Source organism: Indicator indicator, chromosome Z, assembly GCF_027791375.1.
Source record: "Indicator indicator isolate 239-I01 chromosome Z, UM_Iind_1.1, whole genome shotgun sequence".
NCBI lineage: Eukaryota > Metazoa > Chordata > Aves > Piciformes > Indicatoridae > Indicator > Indicator indicator.
The window spans coordinates 17,944,969-17,969,186 of NC_072053.1; the positions used below are offsets into that span (position 1 = coordinate 17,944,969).

The following is a 24,218-nucleotide window of genomic DNA, read 5'->3' on the forward strand; positions in this document are numbered from 1 at the left end:
TGCTGTGGAAGGCAGGGTCAAGATCAGCAGCTTTGTGGTCATCCTTAAGCTCTGGGACAGCTCACTGAAAACTCACAGCCTTGCTGAAGGAAATCCTCTTTCACACAGAGTTAAGTTTCATTGTTTTTTGGAAAGACTCTTTTGAGCTATGGAAATTTATCTGAAAGCTTCATTAGCTTATTTAGGGGAATGGTGCAGGTTGCAGAAAGTGCAAAACATTGATGTGACAGAAATGCTAGTTAAAATATTTTGCAGCATATTTGTACCTCATTCAAAACCTTTTTGGATACTTTTGAGACACTTAAAATTAGGCAAGTTAATTGTCCAAATGCTGGTTCTTAAGTATCTCTGACAACACCATCAGACAGGAGAACCAAATCTCCTGTCTTTTCAGTTAGATGTGGTTTTTCTGAGATGGTATGGAACTCTGCCTTCTGGGGATTAAGTTTCTGTAGATAGTTATGTTTAAATTGTACCTTGGGTATGGATTCTTGTGAGTTAGAAGTCCTCTTGCAAAGAATCCCTTGCAGATCATGTAACATTTGTCTGAAAAGGAGCTTATTCTGCTTTGATGCTGCCTTTCCCTCTGTACTTCATACAGATGCTGAACTTACTTTTTATCTTCTGCTCTTGCTGCTGCTTGCTAAGTAGATTATCCTCCAGTGATGCATTTTTCTTCATCCTCCTTTTTACTTAAAGTCTACATCATCTTATTGTGGATTTTCACACTGTTTATTTTTTCATAGTGTCTGCGAGCAAATTATAAATAATTTTCTTTGCCTGTTAGTTGTACTGGTGCTAGTTTGTGGATAAGATTTCATTTATGAAATTCAGGAGCTCATGAAGGCCTTGGGATGTTGGAAAGTTGTAGTGCATTTGGATCTTGGAATGTAGTGGAAGTTGTAGTGCATTTGGATCTTGGAATGTTCTACTGCTTTATAACAGTCACAGAAGTTAACTAAATATTTAATAGGAATCAGGAAACTATGTTGGATCTTAGTGGAAAAAAATGTACTTCTTTGCTGGCCTGTGAGATCTGACTGATGATTGCTGGATCTTCAAAGTAGATGTAGAAAGCATGTAGACCAGATGGGTCTTAATGACACTGATACAGCCTTTGAAAAAACAGAGTTCTTCTCTGAAGAGGATGAAATAAAGACAAGAGAATGTTAATGGCAGAGCTGAAAGCAAGTTGGGTAAGGATGATGGAAGCAAGTTTGCACAGGTATATGGTGAGATGGGGGGAGCTTGGGCTGGCCGTAATTCTCATCCGCCTCCCACCCTTCATGCCGTGGTGAGCTCCACAGCTTAATGTGGTGTGGTATCTAGGACCCTCAGCATCAGGCAAGCCCCTAGGCTGTCTCTCCCCAGGACTGTTCCTGCTGTAAGCCATCTTGAACCTGTGATGATGGGAACCTTCTATCAGGCACTTTACAGATGCTGTCTCTGATGTAGCAGCATCAGACAGCTTGGGGATTTGGATGTGAGCCTGCCTGCAGCGTGTGTCTGCTTGCTCTGCACACAGAGGAACTTTGTATTTTGTCTGTAAATTGGAAATCTGGTTGAATGAGTAAACTCAGAATTGAAACCAAGAGTTTCAATTGCAGTGAATTGCAGTTGGTTAAATACCCCTGAGCTTTGATAGCCTCTGGCATCTGCCACTCAGCTGCATGCTGTGTCTGACATGGGAACATGGCCACTGTGGGACTTAGAGATGAAAATCTAATGCCTGGTTCCTGGCTCCTTTAGCTGTTAACTTGTCATCCTAATAAATTCAGTGCTAACAGCTGTTAGGGGAATAAGCAAGCAAATTCCTGGTGAAACACTGTACAAAGCAGAGCATCCAAATCCCACCAGGAAGAAAACAAACTGAAAGTAAGAGCAGCATTATCCCATGCTATTTATAACTGAGCTCTGCTTCCTTCAGATAAATCTGAGTCCCTGAAGCATGAGTGATGCACAAGTCCCAGACTAGGCCTTTGCCCTACATCAGTGGTACTCCTGTGGCTGTGCTTCAGCTCAGTGCTGAGTTCCTCCCAGTATCACCAAATATGCTCATTGTTAGAAGTTTTTGCTGGCCCTTTTTGTGCACCTCAAATTCGTGATTGATGTGTGAACGTACTGATGCAGTGGGCCTGATTCTTTGCTCCTGTCTGCTGATCTTGCACGCTTGAGTTCATTGGTACTCAGAAGTGGTGTGTGAGGCTATGGATCCCAGAAAGATGCCATCAACATGGAGGGCACTTGATCTATCTAGCTGCAAGAAAGAAGTGATTTACAGAAAAGGAGCATTTATGGGGCTAAATATGACATGGGTGCTTGTTTTACAGTGAGTCCTCATTGCTGGTGAGCATATCTAACTGCCTTCCCTCTGTCATCAGGAAACTTTCAGGGACTTTGAAGAAGGAAAAAACAGGAATGCTTGTAGTAAATCTTTCAAGTATCCATATGCTGCTGGAATGAGAGAAGGCATTTGTAATTATTTAGACAGGAAGTTCCTGCTGTTGCCTCATGAAGGAGCAATCATCTTTCACTGGATAAGCCTGGTATTTGCTAGTACCCATAAATAAAACCAACAGCAAATCTCATGCCTGTGACACAGGTGACTGACAGCCTGTGATCAAGGGCTGCTCCAGGAGCACCCAGGCATTGTTGTGCTGTGTCTTTGTTACAGGTTGTTTTCAATTGCCTTTGGTTATCATAGCAGTAGGCCGAAGAGTTCTTCCTCCTTCAGTCTTGCTTGGTGAGGTATGGCCATGCCAAGCTGGCTGCTACCCACCTTTCTTGCAGATGAAGCAGCTACCTTTGTTTCACTATCCATATACTGTTACCAGGCCTCTAGCCACCCTGACCCTCTTAACCAGAATGTTTATGATCAGGAAGCTGTGTTACACGAAAGGACAGTAGATAAAGTCAGCTGACCTCTAAGTAAATCCCTACTTCTATTTCAGGTAGGATGGCAAGGAGTACCTTAGATCAGAAGTGCTCATTAGAGATGTAAGAGAGGCAAAGGAAGTGCAAACTGACTGAATTGGGATCTTTGAACATTTTGATGTTCATCGACTGTCTAAACCCAATTAAAACCAGTACAGCCAAGTATCTAAATATTGCTGGCTCACTTTTAAAAAGAGTTAGTCCTTACAGACCTTATCTCCTTAATGGCTTCTGTCATGGGGGCGAGTTTAGTTCTGAAGCACATTAAGATGATCCATTCTGTCATTTTGCATCATTAACAGTAAAACATCAACAAATTTCTCTCCAAAGGACAGAATAGCACTGAGAACCCTCCTTAGCTTAACAGGTCCCTTCTCTGCAGACCTGAACCCAGGTTTTAAGATAGGAATATTTTTCAGTGTATTTATTTATTTATATGTCTGTATGTAAATCAAAGTAATTTTTATTTATATCTCTCCATGAGTTTTAGTCACACTCAAAAGACTTTGTCTGCTATACAAAGCAGTCTCATTTATTGCAGTGAATGAAGGAGTCACAGTGTAGTTGAACATGACATGCAGTTAACTTGTGAGAGGTGAGACTGAATTTAAAATTAGACTGAACCTTTCTTTCTGGAACTGGGGAACTGTTTGTGAATCAGAGAAATTAGTACTGGCAGAGGCTTTGAGAGTGTCCTCTTCTTCCCTTCAAACCACCACGGATGTTGTGTTATCATTCCTGAAGCGTTCTTCCAAATGAGGTTGGGCAATCTAGATAGATGTCTTCAACATCTAGACTGGATACAGACTGGAGCCGTTATATACTGTGTCTTACATGGTAGACATGGACGGAGAGGTTATTAATTTATGAATTATGACATATGAATTACGAAAATTAAATTATTAATTATTAAAAAGATGAATTACCAATTAATCATTATTTTATTTACATATTCTAGTGCATGGTTGTGAAATACACCCCATAACTGGTTTAGTATGTACAATTCGGACCTAATTAGAATATTTACAGAATTAATTGCAATTAAAAGAACAAAGGGTGCAGGTCTGCCCTTTGTCCACCAGATGGCGACTCGACAAGACGCTGCGGCTTTAGCTATATACAGAGAAAGCCTTCTAGTGTTTCTGAGGCAATTCAAGCTAGAATGTCATGCGGCTAGGCGCGGGTGCTTTGAATTGAATGTGAGTGGATGCTGCACTCTTCCACCCCCTCCCTTTTTTGGGGAGGGGGTGGGGGTGGTTTGGTGGTCTTTCATTCTTGCTAGATATTCCACTGATGAAATTCTGTCTGCTTCCCAGTGCAATAGGTGGTAGAAAGCCCTGATACAAACGAGTAATCTCTTTTGCTTGAAAGGCACCATAGGGCAGAAGCCCTTTATGATGTACACTGCCTTCCTGGCTTCAAGATAGGCATAGTGGTCACCCCATGTCACAAGATATTCCTCCAGAATTGTTTACTCGATCACCTCAAACACACAGGCTACTTACAGTGCCAGGCTGGGGTGCATCATAAGCAGTAAATGAAGAATAGCTGGCTATGTCCTTGATGGAGGGCGTTTGGAGACTTTGTTGTAGAAGCATTACTTCATCTCAGCAGCATGAAGGGACAAACTATACAATGCAGCAAAACAGAAAGACAGTGGGCTCAAAATCAGATGGCTGTCTTAGGAGACTTTCACCACAGCAGATCTCTTGGGCAAACACCAGAGGCATATGACACAGGATAGAGAAAAAAAACAAAAAACAAAAACAACAAACCAAACCCACAACAAAAAACAATGGAAATTTGTCATTAACAGGGAATGTGAAAGATTTCTTCTCTGCTCTTAATCACTTGATGTTTCTGGATGCTATTCTGCTGAAAGTCCCTGGCAGGAACCAACAAGAAATACATTTGGAGGTGACAGAGGGAAGAAATGAGAACTGCTTCTTAGATCAAGTCAGAGACTACTGCTGAAGAGGAGTCCAGCAAAATACTCACATCAGAGCACAGGGGAGATCAGTTTCTTTCCAAAAAGTGTGACCTGTGGAGCAATGTATTATAGATCAACACTTCAACATGAGCCCTCGGCTCATTATGCTGAGGCAGACTGAAAAACAGGCTAGCAGCAAAATGGAGAAAGTACCCTCTACACAGACCAAAGCACCCGCCGTTGGACTAACACATCCAGATTTGGATGGATACTCCTGGTTAGATTTGTCTGTCTCTAATACCATCCACACTATGTTCATCTCTCAGCTGGTGACCTGCACCATGAGAGTTTGTATCCTTACTAAATCAAAGCACATGTTTGACTCTTCTACCACGGGAGAACTCCAGAGTTCTGGCACTTTGCTTTGGCCCAGGTTTGTGCCTAAAGACACTGTGGAAATGTGATTTTGACTGTGGGTTTGTGCCTGTGCCTTGCTGCCAGAACAGGCAGAACTAGAGGGACCTAAGGGCTATTGCCACTCTGTGTTTGCATGCTTGTTCAAGCAGCAGATGTTTACCAGTGGGAAGTGTTGAATAAAAGCCTTCAGCCAGTGTGAGTGTAAGAAGTTCCCAGATATCCCTGCTTAGCCCTCTGTACTCAAAAAATGAGGAAAATAGGATGTCTGGGAGAGCCCAAAGGGGCTGGCAAGCACTTGCGCTCCCATGATGCACAGATGAGTTTCTGCAGCAAACTCTGGCTCTGTTCAGCTGTGTAGCCATATGGGTGAACTCCCTGAGCTACTGGGCTGGGCAGAATGACAAGCTCTCCAAGAATGGCCCATACAGCTGCATCTAGAACTTGGCAGTGAGTTACAAAGAAACTCTTGAAGCACAGAAATAAGGACATGTGTCTAAAGCTGAGCATTAGAGAAAAGTAAAAGGTCAAATTCATACAAAGAAAGTGAAGGTGCAATATGAGCTGTGATTATCCTGGGTCATAAAAGAGAAGGAGAAAACCTTTGTGAAGTATATTAGAAGCTAAAAGAATGAAGGATATAGGCTCATTACTAAAGCTAACTTTCAGCTAACACTGGGTGTTGTGGAGAAAGATGAAATATTTGATGTAGTATTGTTTAATCTTACAGTAAGTATCTGAGACTGGCTGCTTAGCATGATTAATGTAACAAGAGGATGAAAGAACAACATAAAAGTCAAAATAGGGAAAGAGCATATTAAAAAATATTCAGATGAGACAGGTTCTTGCTCATCAACATATAAAATCTGCTGTCATCAATCCCAAAACACTTGTCAGTGATGCTGTAGAGCCTGTATCTGGCAAACGAAGTTTCTGCAGCTTGTTTCTCAAAGGGGCTGTCCTTGCATGCAGGAAGAATAGTGGCATGGACAAGGCACCAGAGCTCAGAAACCAGTATCTGGAGGATTCACATAGGCTTGAGGCATCCTAAGCCAGCCACGTGGTCCTGCATGTTATGGATGGTAGCACAATGCTATGTCAGCTGCACTGTGGCCTGCAGGACAAGAATAACCATGAAAAGCAGGAAAGGTCTCAAAGAGCTGGAAGAAGTGAAGAAGTGAAAAGTTACCAATTTTGATGACTGGAAAAGCATTGGAACAAATGGCAAAACCATTTGTAAATGTCCAGATAATAAGATGATTCAGGGAAGCTGACTTGAATTTGTCTGGAATAAATTGTCAAGCCAGCATAATTTCTTTCTTTCAGAGAAATGGGCTTCATGAAGGAGGGGAAGGCAGTCAAGATTATCACTTCTATCTATTTTAACTTGACTAAAGCTTTTGATCCAGGCTCACAGGACATGGAGAAGGCTGAGGTTCTCAATGACTTCTTTACCTCAGTCTTCACTGGCAAGGGCCCCAGCCACACTCCCAGGATCACAGAAGACAATGGCAGAGACTGGAAGAAGGAACTGCCCATGGTGAGTGAAGATCAGGTTCGTGACCATCTGAAGAACCTGAAAGTGTTCAAGTCCATGGGACCCGATGAGATACACCCATGGGTGCTGAGGAGACTGGTGGATGAGGTCATTAAACTGCTCTTTATTATATTCCAAAAGTCCTGGCAGTCTGGTGAAATCCTCACTGACTGGAAAAGGGGAAACGTAACTCCCATTTTCAAAAAGGGAAACAAGGATGACATAGGGCACTATAGACCAGTCAGTCTCACCTCTGTGCCTGGTAAAATCATGGAGCAGATCCTCCTGGAGGCACTACTGAGACAGAAGAATAATGAAGTGGATTGGGTACAATCAGAACAGCTTCACCAAGGGGGCAAATCCTGCCTGACAAACCTGGTGGCCTTCTATGACAAGGTCACAACATTAATAGATGAAGGCTGAGCAACTGATGTCATTTACCTGGACCTGAACAAAGCCTGCATGACATCCTGGTCTCCAAGCTGGTAAAGTCTGGGTTTGATGGATGGACCATTCAGTGGATAAGGAACTGGCTTCATGGCTGCACCCAAATGTCCGATGTCAATTGATCCATGTCCAAGTGGAGGCCAGTGACAAGTGGAGTCCCTCAGGGATCAGTCCTGGGACCAGTCTTGTTCAACATCTTTGTTGGTGACATGGAGAGTGGCATTGAGTGCACACTCAGCAAGTTTGCTGATGACACCAAGCTGTGTGGTGCAGCAGACATGCTGGAGGGAAGGGATGCCATCCAGAGGGACCCTGACAGGCTGGAGAGGTGGGCACAAGCCAACCTCATGAGGTTCAACAAGACCAAGTGCAGGGTCCTGCATCTGGGTCGAGGCAATCCCAAGCACAAATCCAGGCTGGGCAGGGACTGGCTTGAGAGTAGTCCTGAAGAAAAGGACTTGGGGGTGTTGGTGGACGAGAAGCTCAACATGAGCCAGCAGTGTGCACTTGCAGCCCAGAAAGCCAACCAGATCCTGGGCTGCATCAAGAGAAACATAGTCAGCAGGTTGAGGGAGGTGATTCTTCCCCTCTACTCTCCTCTAGGAGACCCCACCTGGAGTACTGCATCCAATTCTGGAGCCCCTATTACAGGAAAGATCTGGAGGTGCTGGAACATGTCCAGAGAAGGGCCACCAGGATGATCAGAGGGCTGGAGCTCCTCTCCTATGAGGACAGACTGAGAGAGTTGGGGCTGTTCAGTCTGGAGAGGAGAAGGCTCCGAGGAGACCTTATTGTGGCCTTCTAGTGTCTGAAGGGGGCCTACAAGAAAGCTGGGGAGGGACTTTTTAGAGTGTCAGGTAGTGATAGGTCTAGGGGAAATGGAACAAAAATAGAAATGGACAGATTTAGATTAGATGTTAAGGAAGAAGTTTTTCACCATGAGGGTGGTGAGACACTGGAACAGGTTGCCCAGGGAGGTGGTTAGAAGTCCTCTCCTTGGAGGGTTTTAAGGCCAGCCAGGATGTGGCTCTGAGCAACCTGATCTAGTGGGAGGTGTCCCTGCCCATGGCAGGGGGGTTGGAACTGGATGATCCTTGAGGTCCCTTCCAATCCTAACAATTCTGTGATTCTATGGTTCTACAATTCACAGAGTGACATTCTTGTAACCAAAGGAGAAAAATACGAATTAAGTAAAATCACCATATAGAGGAAGCTCAGATGTCTCAGGCAGTGTGCTCAAAGAACAGTTATAGAGAGCTTGCTGTTAGACACTGAAGATGCTTTAGGTGAGACCCTTCAGCCTCAGTCCTGGTCTTCTTCAGATCAATGCTTTCATTAACAACTCCAATTACAGAACAGGGAAGCCCTCTTGGCACTTTGTGAGACATGATTGTGTTCAAAATGATCTTGCTAAACTGGAAGAAAGGCCCAAAATCAATGCAATGACATCCAATAAAGACAAAAGCAAGTATTGTGTTTAGAAAGTGAAAATTAAATACAGTGATATGAAACAGAGGATGACTGGATGGGTAGCAGGGTGCCAGAAGGAGAAAGTACAAGCAGGACACTGCCAGTGGTCAGTGATGCAATACTGTTGCACAAAGACCTGTGTCTTTCTGATTTATTCTGATTTATTATCAGGAATGTAAGATAGAGGACATTGTAACTCCTGTCTGCTAGTGATTAGGGATGTCCCTCTACCATCTGTTTGCAGCTGCAGTGAAGGCCTGAAGAGGAAGAACAGGGGATGTTGAAGGCTTGGGGATCAGGACCCGGAACGAACTTTTGAAGCAATTGGTTTTGTTGAGTTGGGAAAGAAGAGAAAGGTGCAGTTACACAGCAACTTAGGCATTTAAAGACTGTTATAAAAAGAGAAATAAACTTGTTCTCTATGTCCACTGGGGAGATGATAAGGAGTAATTGGCTTGACTTGTGGTAAAGGAAATTTCTTGTATAAGGCCAGTTAAGCACTGACATATGTCATAGGGAGATTGTTGAGTCCCTGTTGTTGGAGGCTTGTGAGAACAGTCTATGATAAGGGTGTGGTTTATCTTCCCTTAGAGCAGAATGAATATCCTTTTCAAGTCCCTTCAAAGCCTTTGCATTTTCATGATGGCTTTTCCTAGGACTGTATTGATTGTCAGGTTGGCACTTGAACAAATTTGTCCCCGAGTTATATTGTCAGGGACTTTCCTCAGCAGTCCAAGGAGTTGTTTGCTTCTTAGAAACTTCTTAGTGTCTTACTTGCTCAATTCATGTAAGACTGTCCTGAGGATTTGATAATGCCTTCATCTGTCCTTTTCTCTACCTGAGACAGACCTTATTCCTTTTTTTTTTCAGGGACTGAATAATCAAAACACTCTTACTTCACTTAGCAGGTGTTGGCAGGGCTATGGTACTGCAATGCTGTCAGAGGGCTCATTGAAGGATAATTAATAGAAAGGGAAGGAATTACTCATCTGTCAAATGAGCATCTATTGCATGTGCCATCTCACAGCTGAGCTTTGGGAAGCTGAGTGCCAGCCAGAGGGATTGGTGTTTGCAGCAGCAGGTGTCACCTCACAAGAGAGGCAGGCAGATCCCCATCTTGCCTGTGGCTGCCTGCAAAGCATGCAAGCCAGCCTCCTGGCAGGGATGATTTTGGCCAATTGCATTTTGTTAGTGCAAGCGACTGACAGCCTCTGTGCCATGCAAACTGATCAAACATTATTTCTTTTGTAGAAATTACATTAGAAACATAGGAATTTTCAAATCAGGTTGAACAAATAGTCTGATCTCTGCCATTGCCAGCTGCCATAGACAGAAAATATGGTATTCCCTTGCAAAGAATGAATGAATTACTGCTACGCTAACATGCTGTTTATAGGAGAGAGCATGCAGCTTTCAGTCTTTATTTTTTCTGTGAATAGTGTTTTTAATAGCCTCAACTTCTTTAAAACAAACAAGTTTTAAGTAATAAAAAAATTAAAAGTGGTAGACTCTACTAACAGCAGTGAGTTTCACACACTAATTTTGGACCACAAAAATAGTCAGATTAAAGATCACACTGGAAAGGTAGCAACAGATCCTTGATTTTATTACAGGTCCCATCATGTTTAGGCACAGAAAATTACTTGCTGCTCTATGTTCACTTGTTTCCTTCTTGCTGTTTACATACACTTTACTTTCTCACGCAGTTCTTTTATTTTATCACATTGGAACTTTTCTGTAAATTGTCTCATGTGTCCAAAATCCTGGGCTGATTATCACATGCTTCAGGAAAGAATTGACTCTTGTCACCACATACAAAATTGCCTGGTTCTCTCATCAAATGCTCCACCACGCACAGCAGTCTTACTGTAATGACAGGAGATTGTGCCATGTTTATGGACCTCTGGGAGTGGAGAAAAGGCCAGTTCTGAGCAGATGCCCAATTTGATTGCAGTATCATGAAGGCTAATTACTCTAATAAGTGTTCATGAGATTCAAAGATTGGGAGGAAAAAAAAAGATCACAAACACTATTAAGATGTCAGAGGTGTTGAAGAAAAATTGAAAGTATTAAGTGCCACTTTCTGTTTTCTGAAATTCAAGGTAATGTCACTGGCAGCTGCTGACAGTCATCTGCAGGCAGATCCTGGTGCTCTTGAGGGACTATGTTCAAGCTCTCGACACTATATACCTAACTCATGTCCTGTTAACTGCTTTGATTCTAGGAGCAAGAGTACCCCAAGCAAATCAGCCTGCTTGCTTCTTTTGGGGGGCTGCTCACTCTAATCTCTCTACCTGTCTATGTAATGGATGAAGACAAGTAGTTGTGACACCTGAGTACAGATAGCAGAAAACCTGAATAGAGGAGAGGGTATTTGGAGTTGGTATACCCCGAGGAAAAGGTCTTTGTTTGGGGTCTTTGAAAGAAACTGGATTGTGGAAAAAATCCCTGAGCTCATGATAGTACTTATGCTGTCAGTGAACTCAGACGAGGTTCCTGCAACACATCCTGGTCTCCAAACTGGTGAAACATGGGTTTGATGGGTGGACCACTATATGGATAAAGAACTGGCTTGATGGCTGCACCCAAAGAGTGGCTGTCAATGGCTCCATGTCCCAGTGGAGGCCAGTGACAAGAGGAGTCCCTCAGGGATCAGTCCTGGGACCAGTCTTGTTCAACATCTTTGTCGGTGCCATGGACAGTGGCATTGAGTGCACCCTCAGCAAGTTTGCTGATGACACCAAGCTGTGTGGTGCAGCAGACACACTGGAGGGAAGGGATGGCATCCAGAGGGACCTTGACAGGCTGGAGAGGTGGGCACAAGCCACCCTCATGAGGTTCAACAAGTCTGACTTGAGTGCCTGGATGTATACTCTTGATAGGGGGCAAGCTGTGACTCTTCCTTCAGATAGTGTATGGACCAGCTCTGATCCTAGCATGTGGATTTTGTGAGCATCCTGGATGGCAGCTTACACTCGTGCTGACTGCAGCACAGTTATATGGTACCTGCATTTTTCTTCCATATGCAGCTCAGGGCATTGCTGGGTTCAGGCTGCAGGTTTCAGATACTGGAGAACCCCTTCTCTTGCAGCATAGCATTGTCCCAGTGAAGTATATCTGAGCCACTCTGTACTAGCTGATGCTCAGTTTACATGGCAAAACCTCTGCCCAGCGTTTTCACAGGAGATGCTGTCTTGAGAAATAGCTTCCCCTACCTCAAGCAAAGTCAGTTTGTGTTAGAAACAGGCTGGGAAACATGACTGATTTTTCCAAATATTTGGGAAGGGAGACTGAAAAAGAAGAACATGAATTAGAGGAGAGTTGTGGTGGACGTGCAAATGAAAACTTGTCAGACTATTTTAGAGTCACATTTTAAAAAGCTCTGATTTGAAACAGGACCCTTTTTCCTCTGCCCAGTATGAGATGTATTTCACCTGTGTTTGTAACCAGTTCCCCTGAATTCTGTGTTACTCATTTTGAACTCCTCAGTACACCAACCCCTTCATATGAAGCAGCTGCTGGTGACTGTCGTTGTCATCAGCAGCTCATGATCCCAGGGAGATGTTCCTGGAATAGATGTACCCAGCACGTTTTGTGTGCAATGGACAGCCTTATAGTCCAGATGTGCTGTTCACGGTGTCGTCTTATCATTAGACATTTTATTCTGGGGCATAATGAATTATGCCATTGCTTCCATGCCAAATAGCAGAGGTGGTTGCACTTGGAGATTGACAATTGCTTCTGTGTAAGGTTGCTCAAAGGTATATGTCCCTCAAGACTCTTCAGATGCACCTTACAGATAAGAAATTGGCATTTTGGTGTATTCTCAGATGGATTCCTTTTATGCTTTATTTTTTCTTCTTGAGAATAGTGTGTTCTAGGTAAGAAACCCATTCTCTAGAGGATTAATTACCCTTTGCTGAGTCTTATGCTGAATTTTCATGCTCCAGAGAACTTCACAGTACAAACAATTTTACAAAACAGAAATAACACTGTTCTGTTCTGTTTTCCCAACGAAGTATCATCAGAATACCCAATCTGTGTAGTTAAAGAATGCTGCTTGTTTTCTGGACCAGGTACCAGATAAACAGCTGGTTATAGAGTATTTGGTAAACTCTTGGATAATCGTGCCCATTTATCATGTTTGTGGGTTGATGCTTAGGGAGATGCATCCGCTGCACTCCTTGAATAGGAGTCCTTTGAAAACCTCAGCAGAACCTGCTGAAGTGTTTGTCCCCATCCTGAACTGACAGATGCCCACATGAGTGTGTGCTGACAGGCTCAGTGACAAGTCATCCTTTTCCCTTCAGTGTGATTGAATTCCCAGATCTGAAAATCGAGTGCTCTAAATGCTTTTGGTCTAACTCAAATGTCTTTTCTAAACTGTAAGCCATTTATCTGAATTTTAATCTCTCCTGCTGAGCTGTCACAGTTCAAAGGCAAATCTCCTTACCTGACAGAGAGATACTCTGAAGGTGTATGGAGGGTTTCAATTTTAATGGAGACATTTTTATCTTCCTGAAACAGGAGTACCCCAAGAGCCCATGACACATGTTGCCTGCAAGGGCTTGTCTGTGTCCGATATAGGGACAGGAAGCTAATTTCAGGTGGTCTGGCTGAAGGGTAGCCATATGGCTGTGCACTTGGGGTCATTAGCCAAATGGGAAGGAATTAGTTTGTGCAGGATCAGTGTGTGTCTTGGGGACCTTTCTTTGTCTATGACACTGCTGGTATTGTCTGGAGATGTCTCAGAGATGTTTGAGATGGAATGCTGTAGTGCAGAGCACTGCGTAGCTCTGACACCTCACAAGGCCCATACTAGATGTCAATGCTCCTGACACTGCTGTGGGAGATGGCCATGGGAAGGTGCAGATTCTCCAGGTGTGGAGCTGGATGCTCTGTAGCATCCTTTCAGGAAAGTGACTGATGGAGTGCCAAAGGCAGTTCTGAAACTGCCTGTGGAGGTAAGGGTGTTCACATATTCTGTGCACCAGGAGGCCTCTAATGTATTCTTTTAGAAGACCCTCCTGAGGGCATAGGACTCTGTCTTGCTGCTGGTGAGTGCCCTTTGCTGACTGGGACTGTCTTCTTCTTTTAAGGTGAAGTGGCAGAAAGATGACATGGACAACAATTTGAATTTCTTCTCTGTCTCTTCAGATGGACGGATTGTTTCGTGGACTTTAGTTAAGGTAAACAGTAGATAGCAATTTCTTTTCCCAGATAAACTATAAAAAATTGCCTCCAAAGTTCAATGAGGTATTAAGGTTTGTGGGTTTTTTAATTTATAATGAGACAGCTGTGAAAAGAAGTGGCAGCAAAAAATTTCATATGCAGTTACAGCTAGGTCTGAGGCTTCATATTAGAGTCTAAAATGGCAAGAACCATCTTGCTGCTTGCTCAGGACCTAACCTTCATCCTGCCTACACCTGTAGCACCCTATGGTCCTGAGTATGAGAGAAATTGAAGACTTGTCGTTGCTCTGAAACTTTCATTGACACAGTAGGATCATCCAGAGACAGAACAGAATAGTCTGCTTTCTTGCTCACCTACAAGACTCTTACCCTCAAAATGCTGCTGTACAGATTCAATTCAGAATAGCAGAAGGATAGTGCAAATTTCTCTCATTGTGGCCAAAGTAGCATAGACTAATCTCACATTTGCAGAAACTTCGTGTTAATGTCCCTAAATGACACTTAGATTTATCTCTCTGAATCTTAACATGTGTTTTTTCTGCTGGCTATTTGATCTTACGTTTTAAAAATTTCAGAATCTTTTGTTTAAAAAAATAATTGAATTGCAGTAAATATGAGTTTGAAGCATCTGTCCATTATTCCTCAACAAGCAAGGAAATTTTTTTACATCCTTGGATGCTCATGTTTTCAATTTGTTGTATCAAGCTACTTGAGGTATGTCTCTTCTGAAAATTGTAGGCCTCGCTTCCATGGGTAAGGATTCACATCTCACATATCTTAATCTTAGACTCATGCTGACTTCACGAATGAGAACCTCTGCTAATGAACATGATACGTGCATGCAGATGGCATGGATTATTAATTTCTTTTTTATAAATGCCTCCAGGTTCATACATGCAGCTGTAACTATGAAAATCCCTCCTGCAAGTGTGTACCAAGTTCTTCTCCCAAAATTACTCTCAGAGCTTCCTGAACAGGAACAGGCTAACACTGCCCTTGCTCTGGTTTTATCCCCTGTACAGAAATGCCCAAAAGATTTGTGCTGAAGAGTGTAATACACACCTACAGCTGAACAATCCAGCTGAGGTGACTTGGAAGGTTGCACCTTTGAGCTGAGCCCCAGTAACTGAGTGTGTTCAGCCTGCCTCACTTAGGATGCAAGAAACACTGTGTTTACTTTCTTCAGAGAAGTGCTACAACCAGGAACAACTACACTCTGAGAGGTACTCTGATGGCAACACACCTGGAAGAAGAAGGCCCTTGGAAACATTGCTGGGATTCACCTATGCACAGCTGTGTTCCCACATCATAAGCTGATTTTTTCCCCTGTCCCTTGAGCATGTAAATATATCTACCTAAGAATCCTTAGTATGACTTCTAAGACCTACATGCACTTAGCATGATGGCAGCTTCTTGCACTTCTGTTTAAAGCTGGCCACACCCAGGTTGAAGAGCACTGCTTGAAGATTTTTTTTGAGGTAAAGTTACTTCTGAAATTGCCAGAGCTGGTATGTACTTACCAGGCAGCAGGAGAAAACATGAAGTTTTAAGTCCTGTCTGATTTTGGTGGGGTGGATTTGCTTGATTTTGTCTGTTTGTATTTTTTCCTGTTCATTGGGTTTTGTTTTGTTTTGTTATTTGGTTGGTTGGGTTTGGCTTTTGGAGAGGTTTTGTTAAGTTGGTTTTTTTTGTTTGTTTTGTTTTGTTTTGTATTGTGTTTTGTTTTGGTGGGGGTTTTTTTGGATGAAGTTTCAATAGGGAAAGCAAGAATGAAAAGAGTGTTTTGTTACAATCTGTGCTTTAGTACCCAGCAAGAAGAAATGGACAACCTGTTTGAATTCCAGTGTTACAAAAGGACTATGTCTGGGGTTTGTTTCGAATAAAATTTAAGAGACTCCAGAGGTCTTCTGTTTTGGAAATCCATAGTGCAAGTAGGGAATAAATTAAAGAGAATTTCATTAAGCTTTTTGTCAAAACAATCCAGAAGTGAAGCTTCTTCAAGCACTGATAATTGTTTTGCACTTCCACCACTAAGAGCAGAAAGTGAATAAATTAAGTATTTACTTCCAGATGGACCTTTGGCAAGCTACACTCAAAATTCAGCTAGAGGAGTTTGCAAATGTTACATAGGGACAGTTGATCTGCCATAGTGGTTGTCTCTGTTAGAAATGGATACAGTCATTTTGGAGAAACTTCCTGAGACAACAAGAGAGCTGTGTATCCTTAGGCTAACATCTTGGCTTGATTTTGGATCATTATGAAGGGGCAAAACAGCAAGGAAGAATGCAGGACCTCGGCAGCTGGGTGACTCTACTCTTCCACCTGGGGTGCACATGTAACCTATCAAAAAGGAGAGTAATCAGGGATACATCAAGAAATCAGTTGGGATGCAGCCTGGCACTGCTTTTCAGGCTAATCCTCAGCAACCCCAGGTTTGATTAGTATCTGCAGTTTACCCTTCCTATGTGATCAAGACCTAAATTACTGAACAGCTCTTGGCCTCCTTTGTCACTTGAGGCTAATAACAACCAAAGCAAAACAGGCAGCTGCAAGGTCTAAGTCACTAATGCTTACAAAGTGCTTTGCAATTATTAGGCAGGAGCAATATATTATTGTTCAGTATTCCTGGAAGGCCAAACTGTCTACAGTCCATATACCCAGAGGAATATGCGAATGGCTTTGGCAACAAATAGCCCCAGGAAGAGATGCATTTTCCAGACTGTGAAGCTGGGTACAGAATAAAAGCAACACAACAGGGAAGCCTGAATAAGTAAGATTGTTTGTTAAGACAAGAGATTACAGAAGCTGCCCACAGAGGCTCTGGCCACATGAAGGTGTTGGGAGGCATCTTCAGAGACAGGCTACAGAAAGATGTGTTCTTAGAGAAAACGTCTTGTGTGCTTTCCCTTTCTACAAGAACAGAAAGTGTGCTAGCACGTGTCTGGGCCTGCCAAGATTGCTTCTGTCTTCTGTTAGACACACTGGGTATACAGAGATGTAGAACTGCTTTGGTTGGAAAAGACCTTTAAGATCATTAAGTCCACCCATTATCTAACTCTGCCATTTCTGGTGCTAAACACTGTCCTTTAGTACCGCATCTGTGCATCTTTTAAACACCTCAAGGAATGGGGCTTCAACCACCACTCTGAGGAACCTGCTTCTGTGTTTGGTAGCCTTTTCAACGAGGAAGTTCCTTTAATAGCCAATCCAAACCTCCACTGGTGTAAATTGAGGCTATTTCCCCTTGTGCTATCGCTTGTTACTAGGGAGAAGAGACCAGGCTCCTCCTCACTACAATCTTCCTTCCTGCAGTCGTAGAGTGATAAGGTCTCCTTTCAGCCTTCTCTTCTCCAGACTAAATAATCCCAGTTCCTTCAGTCATTCCTTGAAAAACTTGTTCTCCAGATCCTTCACCAGCTTCATTGCCCCTCTCTGAACCTTCTCTAACACTTCAATATCTTACTTATAAGGAGGGGCCCAAAGTACTCAAAGTGTGTCCTTGACAGTGTTGAGTACAGTGGGACGATCACTGCCTTGCCCCTGCTGTCCACACTATTGCTGATACAAACCTGGGCACACTGCTGGCTCATGATAAGTGGCTGTCAAGCAGCACCCTCAGGTCCCTTCTGCTGGGCAGCTTTCCAGCCACCGTTCCCCAAGCCTGTAACGTTGCATGGGGTTGTCATAACCCAAGCACAAGACACAGCACTTGTCCTTGTTGGATCTCATACAATTGGCCTCAGCCCATCAATCCAGCTTATCCAGGTCCCTCTGTAGAGCCTTCCTACCCTCAAACAGATCAACACTGCCACCAGTTTGGTGCCATCTGCAAACTTACTGAGGATGCACTCAATTGCCTCATCCAGATCATTGATAAAGATATTAAAGCCAGCTGGCCCCAGTAGTGAGCCCTGTGGAGCATCACTTGTGATTGACCATCAACTAGATTTAACTCCATTCTCCACCACTCTTTGGGCCTATCAGCCATTTCTTTACTCAGTGAGGCATCCACCCATCCAAGCCATGAGCAGCCAGTTTCTGCAGGAGGACGCTGTGTGAGACAGGGTCAATGATTTACCAAAGTCCAGATACAAATTCCATCCACAACACTCATCACTCAGCAGGTAACCCCATTGTAGAAGAACAGATTTGTCAAGCAGGACTTATCCTTCAGGAATCCATGCTGACTGGGCCTATCAACTGCTTTCCCTGCACATGTTGCATAATGGCACTCAAGACGATCTGCTCATGACCTTTCTTGGCATTGAGGTCAGACTGACAGGTCTACAGCTCCCCAGATCCTTCTTCCAACTTCCCCAGTTAGCCAGGATTGCTGGTAAATGATGGAATGTAGCCTGGTGAGCACTTCTGCCAGCTCCCTCGGTACTCTCAGGTGTGTGCCATCTGGCCCCACAGACTTGTGTACATCTCAGTGGTGCAGCAGGTCACTAACCATTTGCTGTTGGATCATGAGGGTTTCATTCCGCTCCCCATCCTGGTAGTACAGCTCAGTGGGCTGGATATCCAGCAAACAACTGGTCTTACTGCTAAAGATTGAGGCAAAGAAGGCATGGAGTGCCTCAGCCTTTTCTCATCCTTGACCACGATGTTCCACCCTGTATCCAACATAGGACAGAGATTCTCCTTAGTCCTCCTTTTCTTGCTAATAATTTGTAGAAGCATTTCCTATTCTTTTTACAGATGAAGTCAAATTAATTTCCTGCTGGACTTTGGCCCTTCTAATTATCTGCCTGTATAGCCTCCAACAACTTTGTAGTCCTTGAGTTGCCTGCCTCTTCCTCCAAAGACCATAAACTCTCCTTTTCTCCCTAAGCAGCAACCAAATATCTCTATTCAGCCAGACCAGCCTTATTCTCTTGTGACTGATATTCCTGAACTCTTTCTGCATCTTTAAGACTTCCTTCCTGAAGCATGTGCAGCCTTCCCAGACTCCTTGGCCCTTCCAAGGGACTCTGTTGACTAGTCTCTCCAAAACTGACTGAAGTCTGCCTTTTGGAATTCCAAGGTGGCAGTTCTGCTGACACCCCTCTTTACTTCTCCAGCAACTGAGAACTCTAGCATTTCACGATTGCTGTACGCAAGGTGGCCTTCAACATTTACACCACCAACCAGGCCTTCCCTGTTCACAAACAGCAGATCCAGCAGGGCAACCTCCTTCATGGGCTCCATCACCTGCTGTGTCAGGAAGTTCTTCTCTGCAGAAACCTCCAGGACTGCTCTCTCTCTCTACTGTGTTGTATTTCCAGTGGAAATAAGGGAAGCTGAAGTCCTCTGTGAGAAAAGGGGCTAGTGATCACGAGACTTCTCCCAGATATGTTATCTGTCTATTCATCCTAGTTGTGTAGTCTGTAACAGATTCCCGCCATGAATCCTATCTCCTTGTCCTTTCCTCTGATGCTTATACACAAACACTCAACTCTATCATCACTATTATTATGTTCAAGAAAATCAAAACACTCCCTGACATACAGGGCCACGATACCACCTCTCCTTCCTTGTCTATCCTTTCTGAAGAATTTGTGGCCATTAATTTGCTGCACTCCACTGATATGAGACATCCCACCATATTTCTGTGATGGTCACTATATCATAGTTTTCCTGATGCACAATGGCTACCAGTTTCTCCTGTTTGTTCCCCAAGCTGCATGCATTAATGTAGATGCATATCAGTTGGTCTAAAGGTCTAGCCACCTTTTTTGCAGGGAGAAGTCCTAATTCCCACCTGACTATTCTCAGGTACTCCCATGTTTACTAACCCATCAATAACCCTTGCATTTTGCTGCTGCAAGGTCTCCATTCCCTATCTCTACTGAAATGGCAGGCCAAAAGGCCTTGCTACCACACCATCCTTCAAACATTGGTGTGCTGCACTCAGGCTTATTTCTAGCAAGCCCAGTTTTGTGTCCTACCCTGTTCAAATCTAGTTTGAAACTCCTTCAAGAGCTTGCAGGGCTCTTTCAATGAGCCCTGCAAGCTCCTGTACTAGAATCCTTTTGTCCCTTGGCAACAGGTGTATCCTGTCTATTGCCAGCAGACCTGGTGTCCTGTAAATCAACTCATGATTAAAGAACCCAAATTTCTGCCAGAGACATGTAATAAAAATGTATTTTTTTATACATTTTATAATTAATATTTCCTGGTGGTGTTATTTTCAAACACCACTGTAACTTATTTACAAAATGGATTCCCAGGTTCAGTTCTTTGGTTGTGGATTTTACACTGCACATAGAAAGACAGCTAAATGATTTAAGCACAGATCTAACCTTTCCAATAAAGCAATTCAAACTGGAAATACAGGTGCTGTGATCTGTGGTTTTCCCACAAATGGGATTCCGTGGCAGGTTGGCCAGGTACTCATGACTTGCTCCTCTGTCTAGTGTCTTCCCAGATGCTGTGGCTATGATTTGAGCAGTCTTTGGCTCAGAGAGGTCTAAGGAGCCTCTCTCTTGTTGTGCCCAGTCGAGGTCTGGAGCTTGCCCTTGGCTCAGAGAGGGCTATGGGTCCTCTCCCTTGCATGCTCCACCACTGGGCTGCAGCTTCTTCTGGGATTCAATTCCCTTGGAGCTTTTCCCCTTTCTGCCTTGGTCCAGGTGCAAGGCCTGGGTGAGTTGTTGGTCTGCTAGAGCAGATTCTTCAGCTGCTCTTGGGCAGCATTTGGCTCTAGTTGCTTGCTGGGTGAAAACAAGGCAAGCTGCCTGACTTCTTGGCTGGTTTAAATACTGTCCCAAGACAATTAATGCCCTTTGGTAACACAGAACCCTGATAACCAGATCTATGGGATAGGGCATATCCAAACATGGCCACGGGCACATACAGTTCACAGCTGTGTTACAAAGTTACTTACACATGGTACTTGTTTATCTGGACCCCAGAACGGTTTGCACATTTGCAGGTGCTTAGCCTTTTTGTACTAGGGCATGCTTGGGGGTTTGACCCTTCAGGACAAGACACCAGGATCAGAGCTAGGCATGAGTCTCTCATCTTTTCCTATTCACTCCTTCATCACTTCATGCAACTGGAGGGGTAGAGGAGAACACTCCTTGTACTCCTGATCCCTTAACCAGTCATCCCAAGGCCCTGAAGTCTCTCTGCGTTGCCCTTAGACGTCTTGTCATTATTTTATCACTGCCTATCTGAAAGATCATCTGTGGATAGTAGTCTGAGGGCCGTAATAGGGAAGGAAGCTTTTTCCTTGCATTACTAACCTGGGCCTCAGGGAGACAGAAGACTTCCCAAAGACATGGATCTCATCTGTGTATCAGGCCTCCTGGTCCCTGCAAAAGTGAGGCCATGACAATGATCCATCTTTTATTCTTTACTGAGGAGGTTTTGATGCAGAGTGTAGACCTACTAAACCTCAACAACACCTCCAAGCTGGGTGAACCATCATCTTTATCATCATCTACTTCCCCTTGCAGAACACTGTACCTATTTTGAAGCCTGCTGGAGAAGGTGGGGTAGTTGGTGGGGACACACACCTGTGGTGCCTGTTGCCATTGCCTGCTGTTGTCTAGGTCACCACATTCACTAGCTCCTTCTGCCTGCTGGGTTTGTTTCAGGGAGGGCAGGATGTGACTCCAGGAGTCTTTCTCTCTTTCACATTCCCTGATGGTTCCCTCAACCTACTTACCTCCTCCTGGAGCTCCAACAATAAGTGGAGAAGCACCTCCACCTGGCACAGCTCCCAGGAGCATGCTCACTGCTGCCATCTGACACTGGTGTAAGAGTGGGGCACACCCTGCAGCCCAGCACCGGGGTTGCAGCATGTTCCCACAAGAGCTTTGTCCATGAAGCTGCATTGGATCTGGTGAGTGCAGGGCTCAGGGATGCCATGGCCTTCTGCCGTGTGGCTGCCATCAGCCCCTGGTCAAGCTGGCCAAGCCTTCCCTGCACATCTTTCTGTGTGAACTGCTGCATTACCCCCTGCCATACCCTGTCACACACCTGGTCTGCCTGTCCAGTGTGCAGGGACCTTGTCACTGCACTCCCTGAGGACTTGTGAAAGGTGATGATGCCCTGGCAATGCCCACAATTCTTCAGCCTGTCCTGTGAGAGCTGCCAGCTCCTGGCAGCTCTCTCCACTTCCCTGGTACTTCCCTACCAAGGTAAAAACCTCAGGAAGCTCACTGTACTCCAAGATCTGTCTTCCTGCTACTGCACAGGTTGGTTCCAAAGCAGCTGCTCGTGGTGACTGGTTGAGCTCCAAAACTGCTCTTCAGACCAGACTCCTGTTACCATAAAACATGGACTGGACTTGACACAAGCTTTTCAGAGAGCAGGCAAAACTGGGAGGCTGAGCGGAGGCAAGTACCTGCTCATCGTGTCCTGACTCTCAGATGCCTGCCATTTGGATGGGCAGTAAGTGGCAGGTGGCATACACTTTGCCCCTGGATGCTTTGGGCACTGCTCTTTACAATTCTCACACATATAATCCAGCATGTGTGACATATTTCTTAACATCTTGCCTTTCTTTTTACTTTGCTTTACTCTTGCCTTTACCCACTGAACTTGACTTGATGTAACCCACACGCTGCAAGAAAAGTCGCTAATGGAAGGTAGGACTCTGCATGATGCAGGAGTCTGTTCTGCTTCTTCCTACTCTCTCACAGAACAGGCACTGCCATCAGTAGGCCAGGGCAAGTGGGTGTGCAGCATTGTAAAGTACTGACAGCAAAGTACATTCTCTTACGAGTTTTGACCTTTCTTCAACTTTCTATAAACTTATACCCCCAAAATATGGTCTTGTAGAATGCAGTACCCTCTGAACTGCAGTACTGAACAGATGCTCACAAGGTCTTCTCCCACCTTCCCTGACACACAATTCCTTAGGATTGACTTTGCCAGAGAGAATCTCTTTTCCCACCTGAGTCCTGCTCCAGGCTTAGAGAAGCTCCAGCTAAAGACTGATTCACTATGAAGTTATGCTTTGTTCTCACCATGCTCCAGTGGGAAATCTGCAGATTCATGAAAACATGCAGTCCTCAGCCCACACTGTTCACTAATTTAATTTTTAGTTCTTTGTTCTTTTTATCAGTCCAGGGTATTCTTATCTTCACAACCAACTCCATTCCGCAGCAGTATTTTAATTCCCAAAGCTAGTCTAAGAATGGATCTTTGCCCTCTTGTGGTTTCCTCATACTCACCCACATTGTGTCTATTTTCACCTGTGTTCGGTCTCCCACCTCAACTGTAAACTCTTGGAGACACAACCTTTTTGCCCTATGTTCAGCAACACATCCATTCTGGAGCCTGCAATGAGAGCTTTTAAGCGCTCTGCTGTTAACAGCAACACTGGGTACTTTTCCTGTGGGAGAGCTCCTTGCCAGGTGCTGTATTTGAATCTCAGAGCCCATGAGGTTTTGAATACTGGAAATTGAGGCTGATCTGAGAGTAGAAGGAAGATGGTAAGAAGTAAAGAGTGACAAGGTGGTAAATTGCTATCCATTAGTGTGGGATTTAGTCAGCTCCATGATCATTTGCAATATCCATCTTAAATCATGCATGGTGATTTCACTTAAGACAAGTGTCAACCTTTACTCAAAAACCTTAGTCCTGAAAGGCAAAACTTTACAGGTCAGCTTCATGTGTCTGTGTGAGATACTAGTGGCTCTCAGCTCCAGTGCACCAAAGCATCAGTTTCCTGGAGGTTTTATGCAAACCATCATGCTAGCAAGCTGCCAACTGTGAGCATGAAAGATTAAACAACTTTTGGACAGCTTTAAAAAATTCCTCCATAAAATTTGCTGTTTCAAAGTACCGAATGTTTCTGAATTGTTGCTGTAAAGCGTGTTATTCATGTGGAATTGCTTCTGCTTGCAGAATGAGCTGGTTCATACAGATGTCATCAAGCTGTCAGCAGAGGGAACAGCTATGCAGGGGCCAGAAGGACTGCAGCTGCAAATGCCTGGTAGGAGCCCAAGTCCTTGCCATGCTGATTAATTACTGATATAAAGCCTCTAATCAGTCATTCTAGGGAATTAAATAGAGAGTGCAGCGCTGAGATGGAAAGAAGGTTACACCTCCTTGCTTTCATCATGTAGCAGGGCAAAGCCTGTCTGGAGCAATGGCCACTAATTGACCCAAGTTTTGCTGTTTATATCTTGCCTTTACTTGCAGAAAAAGTTGAACATCCGTTTAAAGAAATGTTGATTTTACTGGAATATCCCAATGTGGACAAGGCACAGGCATTACTGCCTGTATCACAACTATATCCACAAGGAAGAAAAAAAAAAGGTTTATAGTTGCAGGAGAGCCCCTTCGGTGGTGAACAGAG

At 44.0% G+C, this 24,218-nt stretch overlaps 1 protein-coding gene across 1 annotated transcript in view; it reads left to right on the top strand.

Annotated features, from left to right (window-relative positions):
• Positions 1-24,218, top strand: part of DNAI1 (dynein axonemal intermediate chain 1) — a 184,049-nt gene that overhangs the window by 95,841 nt on the left and 63,990 nt on the right. Inside the window, exons 17-18 of the mRNA XM_054397521.1 lie at positions 13,832-13,921; positions 23,765-23,852. Of these exons, the coding sequence (XP_054253496.1) occupies positions 13,832-13,921; positions 23,765-23,852 (178 nt within the window). The remainder of the gene's footprint in view (positions 1-13,831; positions 13,922-23,764; positions 23,853-24,218) is intronic.